The 17175-nt window shown below is 38.4% G+C and overlaps 1 protein-coding gene across 1 annotated transcript in view; it reads left to right on the forward strand.

The window, feature by feature from the left end:
- Window positions 1-3987: 3987 nt before the first annotated feature.
- cntn5 (contactin 5) overlaps window positions 3988-17175 on the forward strand; it is a gene marked incomplete at both ends in the record, with an annotated part of 116436 nt that continues 103248 nt past the window's right edge. Inside the window, one exon of the mRNA XM_080024729.1 lies at window positions 3988-4042. Within this exon, the coding sequence (XP_079880855.1) occupies window positions 3988-4042 (55 nt within the window). The remainder of the gene's footprint in view (window positions 4043-17175) is intronic.

Here is a 17175-nt window from a genome sequence, read left to right on the forward strand (position 1 = left end):
TTACGTTGAATAGGGTTGGTCTAACTTAATTTTTTTTCAAATGACCCAAGCCAAACATTCAGTATAAATAGTTTTTGGAGGTAAAATGTTGTTGGAAAAACTTGGTATTGTATTCTATAACACACACTGCAGGCCAGAGATAACACAGGTGAGCTGTGAGGAGGTGGATTTATGTTGGTAGAGAATGTGCTTTTTGGACACACACACACACACACACACACACACACACACACACACACACACACACACACACACACACACACACACGTGCCTCGGACGTGTGGGCCCAGTGTCAAAGTGGTTCAGTCCAACAGGCACCCAGGGGTTTGCATGACAACAGGCTGACCTATGCAGCCAAGACTAAAGTGCTGAAAAGTCGAGATAGAAACAGCTTATCCTCCTGAGGTGATTTGTGTGTTTGAACGTATACAGGTTTGCAAAATGACTTCTGGAAGCAGCGGCTTTAAAAACTATATAAGAAATAAAAATCTGAACCTGCTACGAGGAACTTTTAAATGTTTATGAAAGAGTCTAATTTCTCCTCTGTTGATCATAAATGACCTTTATTGCAAGCGAGACCATCAGCAAACACAACACTATTTTTATATCATTTTTATTAATGCTGGGGTCCGATATTACCATTATAAATCTGTCATTGTCACATATAAATACATAACCTCGTTGCGGTGCATCCTGGTCGTAAAAACACTACCGCCTTTGTCCAAAAGTGGGCGCTAGAATTAACACATACTGAAAGTTCCTACTTCAAATTTTAGACATAACAATACAAGACATTCCATCATGTAAGAGGTTATTGATTTACAATGGCGAGCAGGTAAAATACAAATACTAATATTAGTAAAGATTGAAATCATTTCTGGAGAATAATTCATTGTGTTCCATGCAATTCATTCAATTCAATTCAAATCACTTTATCCGTCCCCGAGGTGCAATTTAAAGGGGCATCTGAAAGTAGCTTAAAAAAAATATGACACAATCAAGCTGGGCATACACCCCAGCTATGGTATGTTCTGTTTTTATGCAAAGTTAGATGTAAGGAAGGTCACAGTGAGATGTAAAAGGGTGACTCCTATTTTCCGATCAGCATATCAGTCCTTCACTAGACTGTGTCGGCGGCTGTCTAGACCAAAGACCTTCAGCTGTTTCATTTGTTCCACCGCTGAATGAAGACGGTGAAAACTAAGGAAGTGTCATCCCCCATCTTTTCAGCTGGCTAATTTAGTTTGAGCTGTGGACAAAAAAGGCCTAAAGGTGTAGTTAGCGATTCTGGAGAACGCTTGTTGTCAAATCACCTTTTTAGTCAAAATCAGCGAATATCTCATCAAGATCCACTACCATACTGTGTGTGATGTCTAGGTAAACAAGCATGTTGCTATATCTATGACTGGTTCCCTTCACTTACATGCCAGTTTACAGAGCCTAGGCTGTGTATTAATACCAGCTTTTTTTTCCCAGCGCACAGAAAGTAGTAGTTATAAAGACACAGAAGATAATGCATCATTTTCTTTTGTTCCGTTTCTAAATAAAAGACCAGCCCAATTGCTATTTCCTGATTTGTTTCGCCCTTTCACTCCGACCACTGCTGCTGCATTCTGAAATAAGAGTGTGGAAGCAAATGAGTCAAGGCTTAGACTCGCAGACAAGGAGACAAGCATAAATGATGGATGTGAGAGGAATGCTACTGCCTGATGTGGACATGCTTCTCCCAGCCCCCTTCAGAGGCTGTCTGTCTGTGTCGATGCATTAATGATCTCAATGACGGATAGCAGCAAAGAAAGGCAGCGTATATATACAGCCGTGTTGACAAAGGGACGGAAAAAATATCATATAAATGAAGGAGTTTCGCTTTTTGTGTTGGAGATGAATGGCACTGAGGTAGATCAACAATGTAAGCAGATATAAGTCTTGATATTAGAGACGTACACATTGAAAATATATCCATTAGCTTTGTTTGCAAGTAGAATAGCATCTATAAATACAGGTGCAGTGAGTGCTGCTTACACAACCTTTATTTCTCTTGAATATCAGGGTTTATGCAGACTATATGCAGAATGTATGAAGGTGCTAGTACAGATTATGTTAGTGAAATGTCATCAAGGCCTAAACTCTGGGACCTGTTTGAAAAATGGTTTGATTGAATTGCATTGTAGCATTAACTGTATGTTTATTTTTCTTTCGTTGTTAATGGGAACTTTCTTGTTGGTGCTCGACCACAGAAAATCCAAGACAACACTCATTAGATTGTTACTGAGAAGGCAATGGGATTATATATATGCATTATTACAGTAGGGTTTTCACATTATATACAGCTCTGGAAAAAATTAAGAGACAACAGAAACTCCAAATGTTCAGTGTCTCTCGTTTGACTATTTATAGGCATATGTTTAAGTAGAATGAATATGTTGGTTTTATAATAAAAACTACTGACAACCTTTCTACCAAATTTCCCCAGAAAATATTGTTATTAAGAGCGTTTCCATTAAGTAATGTAGAGATGAAGATTGAAGAAAAATCCAGAATGGTCCTGCATGTGGAAATACTGTAAAACCGTATTTATTTAAATGCAGTTAAACATAGCAAAATTGGGCAACAACTTTTACCTTTGGTCGCTTTGAAGGTTGAAAACACACAAACTCGCTGCTGCATATCCACAAAGCCAACACTGAACACTTGCTTTTCTTTGCTTAAAGTATGCAATTATATTTGAATTTAAAAATAATGATTGATCAAGTTAAAGCTGTGCGTGCCAGTCACATTCTTGATTCTATCAAACGTGTGATATTTCTCAGCACTAGAAACACAGACAGTATGAAGGAAGTTTTCAGAGCTGTGATCTTCTGCCGCCAATTACAGAGAGTGTGGAGAAGTCAGAGAAGAGACGAACTGACACCATACAGTTACAACACCATGGCAGATGATAGAAAAACAAGTTGTGTTCTGAATCAGATAACTCCTTTTTTTATCCATCCTTTCTTGATCTAAAGAGCAAATATGTCATTGTTTGAGGTGAACACAGTGATTTGAAGCTCTGCACTTTGCTTCTGGATGTATATTACACCTTGTAACAACAAATACACTTTTTTTTTCTCATACTCTTTCTTTTTACTATTTTACATACTACAGCTGAGTATGAAAAGTATGTAGTTAGCATGCAGTATTCTACAAGTGGCATACTATGACTTATTTATTTCATCATAACATTGTGCGTTGATCTTGCCTCTTGCTTATACTGTATATATCCGTCTCATCGCTGGTTGTTTTCACTCGGAGGCTCCGTCGATGTGAAGTCACTTCTGAAGTGCAGTGGATTGTGGGTCAGAATCTCCACACTCAAAATTCCGACCGAATTGTAGAAGGGCATCCGGGTATTTTTTAATCATGCTGCATTTGACCACAATAATTGGGTCATCCTAAATCTTTTTTTCTACCACACTAAATAGCAGGGAAGTATGGGGATTGGAACACTTGATGAATTTCTTGCTGTTTTTGCTTTGATTCTACGTACATATTTGTTGTGATCTGCTCTGTAAAGCCCTTTTTAACTTTAAAAATTAAGAGACCACTCAAAATCTTCGGTGTCTCTCGTTTCAATATTTATAGGCAAATGTTTGAGTAGAATGAACATTTTGTTTTTATAATATAAACTACTGACAACATTTCTACCAAATTCCAATTCATTTTTTGTCATTAAGAGCATTTTCAATAAGTAATGTAGAGATGAAGATTTGAGAAAAATCCAGACTGGTCTCTTAATTTTTTTACGGAGCTGTATGTACAGTATATGACCATACTGTTTATCCTCCTAACCAATTGCTTTCTCCTCTCTCTCTCTCTCTCTCTCTCTCTCTCTCTCTCTCTCTCTCTCTCTCTCTCTCTCTCTCTCTCCTTCTCCTTGTGTAGGCGCAGCTTTAATGAAGACGCAGACCTGCTAACATCACTGCAGAAGGGGAGCGCTCTTCAACAAGTATGTGGTCGCCATGGAAACCAGTTCTGCTCCTGTCGGTAATCAGCGGTCTTTCAGGTAAGATGTCAAAAGGTGTGAGCACGTAGCATTATATAGTAATCATTGTTACTGTATTAAAAAAGCTAGCGTTCAGAGATTATAGTAAAAAAAAATTGTTGAACTTGATAATCTTCTTAAGTACAGACATGATACAGTTAGCCCACGCAATGGAAACTATAGTGTTAATGTCATGACATTTTGTTAATGTGAATTATGAATGGGAGAATGGCAGAATGGATTCATATGTTTTTGATATGATGAGTTTTTCCTTTAGATCTGGCTCTCATTGAGCATTCCTATACTCTGCTGGGCTTTGAAATATGAGATATTTGACAGGGTTTTTCTCACATTTTATATGCTACAGGTGTATGACCTACTGTGTGTGTGTGCGTGCGCGTGCGTGTGTGTGTGTGTGTGTGTGTGTGTGTGCGTGCGTGTGTGTGTGTGTGTGTGCGTGCGTGCGTGCGTGGGTTTGTGTGTGTGTGTGTGTGTGTGTGTGTGCATGCATGCGTGTGTGTGTGTGTGTGTGTGTGTGTGTGTGGATGACATGGATGGCATCAGGCTTGGCTCCACTCAAACTCGTAAAATCTTTAAAGGGCAAAAACCAATATGTAGTTTATTGAGATTATTTATTTGAAACCTTCCATATAATATCTTATAATTGTCACACTGCTGCTCTGAGTCATACGGCCTACGTCAACCATTGGTGTTCATAGCCTGAGACTATTTCTGTTTGCCTTTCTGTGTGCATATTTCACAGATGCATTTCCAAATATGTAAATATGATTCATTCCTTGATTCTTAAGGTGTTTAATTAACATGCTTCATAACAAAATAGTTGCAGCTTGCATCATTGGGTAGTTACCATGTGATTCTATTGACAAGATAACAGGATAGTGCACTGTACAAAAAGCAGCAATGCAACCTTCATTTTTGTATGTATTCATTAATATATATTTTTTCTACTTTTCTGAAACAAATAAATGAACCCAATCATACAGTAGATAGAACACAACTTTATTCACATTATATATTTTAATGGACAGCACTCTGCACCACAATAGACGACTCAAAGATTCAACGATCTTGAATAAAAATAAATCAGACCCGCTCCACTGCCATGCTTATGCTTTATGTCCCACAAGCCTCATCTGAGCTTGGAAAGACAGCTTTTAGCTTCAGTGCCCCTGGCTCCTGGAACAACTTACAACATCAAATTAAACAAATACTCTCATATCCGTTAACCAATTTAAACATATTATTTTGAATCAGCTCCACTCCATCTGTAACTGTTTTGGTTAGGCTATGTTGTGCTTTACCCATTTGATCTGAATGTTTTAATTGTTCTTGTCTCTTTGTCATCTTGTTGTATATCTGCATTGTGTTTTGTGGGTGTATTGTATTTTTACTCAACATCATTGTAAATGAGGGTCACCCCTTAATTGATCTTTCGAGGATGAATAAAGAAAATATCTACATCACTTGTTGCTCTACCTGGAAAATAGAAAGAGACAATGTAACACAATATTTTTTGGGGGCGTCTGAGGACATGTCAACAAACCTGAGTATTATCCTCAGAAATGATGAGTCTCCGTAAAAATAATCTGTATGAACTCCAGAGCAGGACAGTAAGAAGTGTGACATTGTGTTTTTTGAAAGACTTTTCTTGAGCCTCTGATCCCAGACCGTCGGGACAGGGAGACAGGGAGACAGGGAGACAGGGAGACAGAATTGGGCGAAAGAGCAAAAATCTGTTTCATGATCCTCAAGTTGCACCAGTGTTGCTCAGATGTGGAGATCAATTTTTCAACCTCTTATTGTATTTGTTTATTATAACACCCATCATTTTATAACTCAAAACAGAATACAATACAGGAAGCAACAAAACAAAAAACATCTTTGGAACACTTTATGATAGGATGCTGTTACGGCTGGACAGGGAGGACAAAGGCGCGGAGACATTACCAGTTTAAGAATGTTTATTTAGACAGAATCAGCTGGGGGTTCGGGCCGTGATCCGGGGGGAATCCTACTGTCCTGGGGGTGTCCAGGGGGAGAGCAACATTGCTGGCAGCTGTGAGTGCTTCACCTGACTCCAACGCACCTGACTCCAACCCTGCAATCACACCAGACAAGGAAACGGGCAAAGGGCAAAACACACACAGAGGCAAAGTGGCCCAGGCAGGATCATGACAGATGCCACTCTTTGTATCCCTTAAAAGAGTTTACATTGGTCATTCTCTGACTCTAAAACAAGATACAACTAACTTTATGAGAAACCAAAATTGGGAAATAAAACTATCGCCTTATATCGGTCGACAAAACACAAAACAGTTCAAACGGCACCTCTAACCCTAGTGATTCTAACCAAACAATCTAGAAAGTGCAGAGCAAAACCAGTGGCAACTAATCCCAACCCTGTCCCTGCAGGTACTGTAGTTACAAATGCCTCAGGCGAGTCTTTAAGTCTGGATCAACAACTTAACAAATATCAATCACAGTGAACAACAACACAACAGACATAGTGGCGAGCGATCTCATTTAAAGTTTTCCAGTCCCTAATGGCTTGTTCCTGATTGGTGTGTTGGGGTTAGTGTCCTCCAATCACAGTCATGTCAGCTTCGGAACACAACAGACAGTGCTATACATGGCAGTCCCAATACTTACTATATTGTAACAAATGCACTTTTTTATTTCATGTTGTATGTCTTTAATCCTAGTATCTCTCTCTCTCCTCTCTCTTTCTCTCTCTCTCTCTTTTATCCACATGATTTTCTTTTCTACCTATTGTAAACTATTGTTTGAAAGAGACTGAAAACCAATCATTTCATTGCCAACGACTTCAGGAATTCATGTTCATATGACAAAGAGGACTCACTTTTGGTTGACATAATCTAATCATAAGCACTTTCAACAGTCTTCAAAGTGTGAATGTTGCCTCCCAATGGAGAAAGCATAGGCGTAGGCTTTACCAACTCACTTATCCCACTAATTAACTGCTTAGGAATTAGTTTTATCTCATACTTATTGTCAACCTAAGGCTTGCCTCAGTCTACTGTCTATATGTTGGAAAATGATTAAAATGAACTAAAACTGAAACTAAACTTAACGAAAAATGTTCTCCATCAAACATAGTACACGCCACAAACCTTTAACAACGCAATTAATCTCTTTTTATGTACTTCTCCCCACGCAGAAACTCAATTTGAATCGCTTAATCTCTGCCAGCTCCCTCTCCCTCCCTCCCTCCCTCTCTCTCTCCCTCTCCCACTGTCTCCCTCTCTCTCTCTCTCCCTCCCTCCCTCTCTCTCTGTCCCTCTCCCTCTACCTCCCACTCTCTCTCTCTCTCTCTCTCCCTCTCTCAGCAGGAGGTAGAACTATAACATTTTCACATGTCCCCTCTTGGCTTTGCTTTGCTTGACACAGTTTTGAGTTTGCTATAGCTTTTGTCATAGTTGAAATAGTCTTGCTTGTTGTCTATATGCCAGACTTTAGCACAGTTTGTGTCACAGGACAAGGGGGTTGAGTCCTGCTCGGAACCCCATAGAGCTAACAGAGCACTTACAAAAGGAGAGAGTTTGAGGCTTCCAAGTGTAAAGATAAAAAGACGAAGAATTACCTAATTAATCGTTCTAAGGGAAAATTCATGTTTTATTCAATGTTATATGCATACACAAATACAGACATACATAAGAAGGACCTTCATGAACACTAGGGATGTAACAATACACACAATTATACAAAACCGTCACAATACAGGCAGCCACATACCAAACCGTACCATACCGTACCGCAATATGTAATTATGGCGTAAATAGCGCCAAGATGATGTAAATATGCCAAATGTACCGGCTTGTTTTGAATCCCTACCTCTAACTCTTTCACTTTTATTTGAGAAGTATTTTATTGATTGGAGACCTTTGTTGTTTGCAGCAGTATTTTCTTTTTTACGCTGAAAAATACATATAGGCTGAAATTGTAGTTACAGTTTTTTTCGATTGCTAAACCACAGTGGGTACAACTGGAGCGACATGTGCAAAACTCTAACAACACTATGCACCGCAACGGTTCATGTGGACCAAACTGTAGCTCGTTTTTCATTGCTTAAACACAATTTTCAAAACTCTACACACTTATCTCATGGCTTAACCACAGCCTGCACAACACTGTGGATTTCTAGCTCTTTGTTCAAATGCTAAAACACTAGTGGCACAACTGTAAACCACACATTCAAAACAGAATGGATTTCAGACTAGTACATTTCAAACACTGCGGATTACAATTTCAACTGAAACACTAAGAAGGTGTCTTGTTTTGGACTGTTTAGTGAACATACTGTATATACAGTATATGGAAGGCTCAAAAATAAAAAAATAAATTAAATGGACCAATGAATGTTGTTGGTTGTTGGTTGTTGGAGGGAGAAGTGTGGCAGTGAGAGTGTGGATGTGTGGAGGAAGACCTAGAAGACATTGAGCTGTAATTGTTGATGAAATACAGTAAGGGCTACAGTGATAGACCCTGTTGTGAATCATGGTATCTCATTGAAAGAGACAGGGTTGAGAGTGCAACCCAATCTGCAAAGATCTAAAGTTGCATCTGTAATACGGATTTTCCAGCAAACAAACAGCTTACAGTTGCATCCTAATAGTAAATAACAACAGGAATTGATGTCTGTATTACAATTATAGAATATTTACACGGATAAATATTACATTTGGAAATGTTTTGAAAAATATATAAAATATGTAGGGGAGAACGGGGGAATCTGAGGCATTGGGTAATGTGAGCCACCCCCTGTATCTAGGCAACGGAAAACATTTGTGGTCATGTGAGATATATGTTTTCAAGCCCCTCTCATTTCCCCATGGCCCTGAAAGAGAGGACCTCATGGTGCTGTGGTAAGCATGTTTTTTTCACCAAAATAGGTATTTTGCATGTAAAAGTAAATTTTCTTGCTGTCAACTTAATCAACTGTTGTGCCAAAGCAAATGTATTCACGTAGAAAAAATTCAATCATACGTGTTGATGAACTACCAACATATGAAACCATGTGATGCTGATAACTGAAGATTAGCCTGATAGGCTAAGAGAGACATAGAGCTGTAATGTCTGATGAAATACAGTAAGGGCAACACTGATAGACCCTGTTGTGAATCATGGTCTCTCATTGAGAGAGGCAGGGTTGAGAGTGCAACCCAATCTGCAAAAATCTAAAGTTGCATCTATAATACGAATTTTCCAGCAAACAAACAGCTTAGAGTTGCATCCTTACAGTAAATGACAACATTACATGAATTGATTTCTGTATTACAATTTTAGAATATTTACACAGATAAATACTACATTTGGAAATGTTTTCAATTAAATATACAAAATGTGTATCTATTGAAGCAAACTTCTGATTTTCATTTCTTTTTGTTTTCCTAAAAAACTGGTATGTTATAAAATAAACAATTTCATGTGAATTTCATCAAAGAAAATATTATGTAATTTGTGTGAAATAACTCAAATTATTCAAACTGTAAAGATTAAAAGTTTGTAATGTGTGTATTGGGGTTTGATGCTAGTGTTTATACTCTGAGCAGGTTCTGAGTGACAGTGTGTGTTATCTCAAAGAAGCTGGTTCATAGTGTTTGCTGCACTGAACCTGTTTTGCAGGTGAAGTGAACTGTTCAGCTCCAATGACTGTTGGTAGTGCAGACTGTAGTTAGAGTTTTGCACATTGAGCTACAGTTGTGCCCACTGTGGGTTAGCAATCGAAAAAAACTGTAATGCTGCACGCAGTTTTCTTTGCATTTTTCCTCTTTACTGAGAACCGTTCCATACTGAAACGAAACGAGTCTTCAAAACCGAGGTACGTCTGAACCGTGACTTGTGTGTAGCATTCACTCCTTATACACACATACACACACACACACACACACACACACACACACACACACACACACACACACACACACACACACACACACACACATAATATAAGATAGAAGACATAATGGTGTTGACGATTTTTTGTGCAAATATATTCAACCAGTCCAAGTCAATGGATTTGAAGAATTACTCGGATAGTCACACAGTCACAGACAATAAGAAATAATATTTCAACTGCAGTGGAAGCGCCCAGTGTATGTAATGTCCATTGAAAGCATTTCAAACCATCACAAGCACTTAAGACATGTGGGCGCCCATCTGCTTTATGTGAGATTACAGCAAAGGCCATGGCTATTACACTATTGTTGAAAGCATCAGGCAAAAAGAAAAGTCAAAACTAAATATAAAATTAGACATACTCTGATATATCAAAGTCTAAAGTGTCTATTTATCTATCTATCTATCTATCTATCTATCTATCTATCTATCTATCTATCTATCTATCTATCTATCTATCTATCTATCTATCTATCTATCTATCTATCTATCTATCTATCTATCTATCTATCCATCCATCCATCCATCCATCCATCCATCCATCCATCCATCCATCCATCCATCCATCCATCCATCCATCCATCCATCCATCCATCCATCCATCCATCCATCTAAATTGGGACTACTGGACCAGTATTCAAGTCATTATCAGTGTTGCATAACTATGTATGTTATTGGTGTTTATGATGTTGGTAACTTCATGGAAATAATGTAGTTGGTTCAAGACAGTAGTACCTTAGCACACACATAACCATCTAATAAGCATATACTTTTTACTACTCTTTGTTGGACATATGCAATTGGTTTAATATGCTATCTTTATTGGTTTATTTATCTTTTGTGTTGGTGTGTTTACTTTGTTTCAGTTCGCAAACTAACAAGATACATTGTTGTATCTCACTATTTTCTTTAAAGCTGGGGTATGTGATTTCTGATTGGTCAAAGTTAAAGGAATACTTCAACCATACGGAGCCAGCGTTCTATCATTATAAAATAACTACTATAATATAATGAATTAGGTTTTTCTTCCCTCAGTATTCCCTTAGTCTTCCCTTGGCCCAGCTGTCCTGTTAATCCTAACCCTTACTGTGATGTCACAAGAAGGAAACTGTAGGGTTAGACAGTGAGACAATAAAACACTCTTTCTGCCTTTTCTCAGGCTAAGATGATCCGATGCGTTAAAAAAATTAACGCCGTTAATTCCAGAAATTAATCACCCTACGTTAACGCGTTAATTTTGACAGCCCTAAAATAAACTTAACTAAACTAAAACTAAATTCCTAGTATTGTGAATATCAGCATGCCAGGGGGCGCCCTTAGCTCAGTTGGTAGGGCGCCCCCTCCCCCCTCCCCCAGGCCAGGCCCAGCAGCAGACCCGGGTTCGATTATGCCCGTGGTCGTTCTCTTTATGTCACTCCCCTCTCTGCCCCATTTCACCTCTATCTCTTCTCACTATCAATAAACCATGAAAAATGCCAAAAAATATATTTAAAAAAAAATATATAATAGAAAAAGCCATTGAACAAAGGCATGGAGGGTTTTCTGTCTAATGTCCATTGATCTTTTTACGCCAGGATTTGGTTGCCGGGTTCCCAGGGTGAATATAGTTTGACAGAATGTGCTCGACTTGTTCATTTGATGTATCTCAGCCCCACTGTTTCTGCTACATTGTCTCCTCTCTCTCGCTGCTATGCGAAAATAATTGACTCAAATAAAATGGGCTGGCACTTTTTACATAAGCCTCATAGGGGCCTTTATAATGGGAGTGATTTTGAAGCCGGAACAGTTCTATACTATCTATGTGGAGATAAAATATGTGACCTCCTATTTAGTGAACTGTGTATCTGGAAAGCAATACAGGAAATGGCTCTTTTGGGAGTTGTTATTCATGTCTTAACATTCAATCAAATATGATAATATGCAAATTCTTAAACTGCAAGTCATTAACCTTTCAGAAATGACAATGTCTCAAAATGATTTAAATTGGATGAACCTTAAATCATAGTCACACAGTTTTCCCATTGGCATATAGTAAATGCCTTACTAGGATTAGTAGTTTTATACTGGGACCCTGCTACTATGCTGTTTTCAAATGCAGTTGATAAAATACATGTACAGTCTCTCATATACTGTACATCTTTTTTTTTAAACTCATACGCTAGTTATGCATTTGGCAATAATGCAACAATTCTAATGCAATTGAATATTGCTATATTTATTTGAAGAAAAATGTACCCTAGAAATACATTCAAAGGTCTCCAGTGCTGATGATCACAATATTTCTATTAAACATTATTTATTATTTCATTTCTGCATTTATGTTCTGCATTTTGTCACTATATAAATCTTATGTATTTGTAAAATGAGAGAGCTAGGAGATTTTATGCAGTGTAGACAATTTACATTTTATGGGCATCACATAAAAGACACTACGAACGAAAGAGGATACACACCATATATCAATATTGTCCTCAGGCGTACTGATGTCTTATAACAAGTAACGGCAGTTCTTTACTTTTATTTGCTATCTTTGTTCTTTGGCCCTGGGGTGAATATTTGGTTTGGTTATTTTAGAGCGATGAAACTCAGTGGATTTCAATAAAATCCCCTAAAGGAAGTTGTATTTTTTTGTAATCTTCAATCTACATATTAAAGGTGGAGTCAGCAATTTTGGACAATGCTTGTTGTCAAAATCACATTTTGTCAAAATCAGTCAGTATCCTAACGATTCGCTTACCTGGCGCTTCTGTGTGAGCTGAAAAAAAAAGTGGTGTTAATACACAGCCTAGGCTCTGAAATGTCGTATGTAAAGCAAGGGTATCTAAACCAAGCGGGCCCACCATAGCTAAAACATGTCCGTTTACAGAGCCTAGGCTGTGTATTAACAACGGATTGATCTTTTAGGACAGTAGGCGCGGGTGTCCTAAAAAACACTACCGCTTTTTTTGTCCAAAGGGGGCACATTCCTCGTAGCTACTTTATGTAATCAATCAAAATAAGCTTTGTTTCTTGTGACTCCACCTTTAAATGTGTAAGTCTTGAGGGCAGCACAATTAGATGTATCTTATATTCAAAGTGGACTGGGAAGGCACCATTTCTTTCCCCTATACCCCAAGCCCACTTCCGCTTGACATACGACGTTGCTTGGAGAGTTAAGTAGTGGAATGGTAATTCATCTGTTCCTTACCTTACTCTGAGGTATCTCAATATTAAAAGTGGGTTGCAGTGAATATAGATGTGTGTAGCGCCGCTGTATAAGTGATGCATGAAGACATTTTCACCAAGGGCAAAAGAGTCATGCGTGTGTATGTGTGTGTGTGTGTGTGTGTGTGTGTGTGTGTGTGTGTGTGTGTGTGTGTGTGTGTGTGTGTGTGTGTGTGTGTGAGAGCGCGCGTGTGTGTGTGAGGGGAAATGAATGGGTATTTGCATTCACTGCACAGAGTTAGATCATGCTGGGAATATATTTCTGTGATTGTATAACTTAAAAAAGTTCAACGTAAAAAATACAGAGCTTTCGTATGATATTTCTTAGAATTCTAGATAATGATATTGCTCATTCACTAATTTTATTATGCTATACCAGGGCTATTCAATAGGCGTCCACCGGGCCGGATCTGGCCCGCAAAGGAATATTTACTGGCCCTCTCCTTAACTACCAACCGACCCAAAAAAGAAAAATATATATACATATTTTTTTTTTGTGCTGCACAATTAATGTACTAGCACGCGCAATGTGTGCTTGTGCATGGTCATAACTGCGCGAAAGGCCGCGATCTGCAGGAAATAAATGTGCAAGCGTTTCTCTATCAGCTGCTCTGTGTATGCGACTACCGCATGTACGCGGGAGAGTTAAACGAGCAGAAGCAAACCCGACATTTAACTGGTGGCTATAATAAACGCAGTGCGGTTCTATGGGGATATTTAGCTGAACAGAAAGAAGTGCTCTGCAAAGCTAGACAAGTTTAAGACTCCACATCACCGTGGCAACACAACCTATCTATCAGCTCAGACAGGGCAGAGAAAAGTTTGATGAATGCATGAGAGTGATGACCCAGCCAAGTTTCAGTAAGTTTACAGAAGTGCCACACTGTTACTGTCTTTGAAATGCATTTAGTCATTTTAAGGGGAAAACACATTGGATTTATTAGTTCAACTATTGAGTTATTTGTAAAACAGCTAGTGTAGGCCAACAAGATTTATTTTATGAATTTTCAATGCTGCTTTATTTTTACGTTTTAAATTGGGAAATACATGTTCCAAAACGACCAATAACCTCTGTATTTAAAAATAAATCAAGCAAGTCGGCTCAAAATAACCATTAATGAAGTATAGCCATCGCATCACAGTAGGCCTATTGTCCACAATAATCGCACAACAGCCCCTCATCCAAAAAGGAACTTTAAAAAGTTGAATTTGCACTTTGATGTGCATACACATGTTAAGTGTATGGTCCATTATTTGTATTTAGTGTGTCTGCATAATATTGCACCAGTAGAAGTTGTCTTTGCTTTGTACTGTATGCATGTTGCACACAATTTGTACCTTCACATAGCAAACAAAATTGCACAACTGTAAAGTCAGTGTCTGTTGTTTTTTTGTATTCAAATAAGCAGTTGTTTATTTCTGTACTGTGCATTGGCATCTTTGAGCAAAATACAGCCAAAATGTCATGGCCCAGGACAGTGACCCAGGACAGTGACCCCTTGACTAAGACATTTTCTGGGGGAAACACTGTAAGCTGTTGCACTTAGAGTAGCCTACATTTTTTTGATAAGCTGTTGCACTCTTAGGCCTACCTGTATTTTGATAAGCTGTTGCACTCTTAGTAAACCTAGGCCTACCTGTATTTTGATAAGCTGTTGCACCTAGAGTACATTTATTTCTATGTATTTTGATGAACTGTTGCACTCTTGAGTAAACCAATAACTATGTATTTTGATAGGCTGTTGAAGAGTTAACCTATTGTGTTTTCCTGAACTGATAAGATTGTTAAACACTTAAACAACAGGCAGCCTATGTTAATCAAATAGGGATTTTTTTTTGATAAGCTGTTGAACTCTATTTGATAAAATAAAGACAATATATGCACTCCTATGTCGTTGTAGTGTTTTACAATATGTAGCTATTGATGTGATGCTCATCAATTTTAGGCATTTTTTTCTGGCCCCTCATTTTGGATAATTTCCACCAACCGGCCCCCATTCAAAACTAATTGAATAGCCCTGTGCTATACTATCTATTTCCTTTTGATTAACTATAACTATTGTGTATATACGTATATGGGTATGCAACACATTTTAAATGCAATCTAACCACTACACCACGAGCGCCCCCTGAAACTCTTAGTATATGTTTCACACGTTGAGACTATTTATGTGCTTAAACTATCAGGGACTGGTGGACTTTCTCCATCTGGCAGGAGAGTCTGTGTGGTGGTGACAGCTTTTTCTTACATAACTTCAGCAAAGGAAAACAACTACAAATAGAGAGAGAGAGAGAGAGAGAGAGAAAAAGGTGTTTTAGATCTCTCTGTAAGCACGAGAAATCTGGGCACAAAATTCAAGTCTTGGCAGTGGAGCCTCTTTTGTGTGTAAAGTGATCAAAACGATACCTGCGGATTTAGAATTTGGCATTTCAAGTTACGCAAGTGCAATGGGCCTGTGTGCTGACGCCAACTTTCGAGGAATAGACTATATATATTGTGTGCCACATAGCTTGAAGCCAATTAAACAAAGTTTGTTGTCATTTACCTAATAGTTGAATATCAGTAACAATGGAAGCTTGATAGAGACTTTCGAGGATATAGATTGGCGCCGATAAATGCTCGGCCGGATTTGTCTACCAACTTGTGTCACACCAGTAATCCAGCCCACCAGCTTTCTACTTGTAGTTTGTAGTGTTAAGTTATTGCTAATGCTACAGCTGCAGCTCATAAAAATAGATCTATAAAATACAGAAAACCTGTAACTGCGGGCTCACTCCAAAAGCTTAGGATGGAATACATACAAAACAGTTGCAACAAACAATTGAGTTGAGCCAAATACTGAAGTTGTACAAATACTTTTACGAAATACGAATTTGTTATATATATATGTATATAATATGTGTTATAGTTTGTTTTTCAATACAATAAAGACAAGTTCCAATTATGTTTGTGTATACTGGCAATTTTTCTAAGAAAAAAAAATGGAACCGGGAAAAAAATGGTATCAGCTAGTTATACTCTTCACAAAAATCAGGATTGTTCGAGAAAATTGCCTAGGGACATCCATATACTTACCATAAAGACACATGACACATATGCGGCTTCATTGTCACTCTGGCAAGGGTGAATCAACTCATACATTCTCCAAAGTACACACACTAAGAATCAGGCCAAAAAGAAAAGCCTGGGATTTGAGTACATATTGGCAGTGAAAGCAGGTGAGCTGAGGTTGCATATGATGTATGGATTGTTCTATCCGTAATGATATTCCGCTGAATAAATGGTCTCAAGCATAATCAGCTTCCGTCAATATAATCTCCCTGTGAAGGTCTCCATTAATCATATCGGGCTATGGCTAAGCATGTCCGTGTACTCGAGCTCCCGCGAGGGTTTTCACCTACTGTATGTTATTCTAATAAATTTTCTCTCACAGCATATTGAAGAGGATACCCTAGACTCACAGATGGCCCTGCGTTCCAAATCCCCCATACTCCCCTGCAATTTAGTATGGTCGAAATGGTCTTGTGGTCAGATGCAGCATGCTTAGAAATAAACCTAGATACCCTACTACATCCGGTTGTAAACTTTAAGTTATATCACATCGACGGAGCCTCCGTGTGAGAACAACCAAGCAATGAGACCGATAAATAAGAGGCAAGTTCAAGGCGCAATGTTAGGATGATATGAATAAGTAAAAGTAGGTCCTAATTTTGTCCTTATAACTAGATACTATTTATGACCAGCTGCAGTATGCAGAATATTTAAAAAAAAGTATTGCAACTTGGAACGCAGCCCTTGTCTCCTGTGGTGTGCCGTGCCAGACACAATAACCAAATGCGAGTAGATGAGATTCCACAGTCTTTTCTTACCTCCAGGTCTGCCCCTCTGTTCATTTCAAACATGTCATCTTGCCTTAGCCTCACCTTCACCTCTGTTGTTGTTGTGTTTGCATCTTAAGAGCCTTGTTTCAAAACCGTGGAACACAGTTGGTGCAAGATTATTTAGACTGCAT

This window comes from Ammodytes marinus (genome assembly GCF_949987685.1).
Source record: "Ammodytes marinus genome assembly, chromosome: 3".
NCBI lineage: Eukaryota > Metazoa > Chordata > Actinopteri > Uranoscopiformes > Ammodytidae > Ammodytes > Ammodytes marinus.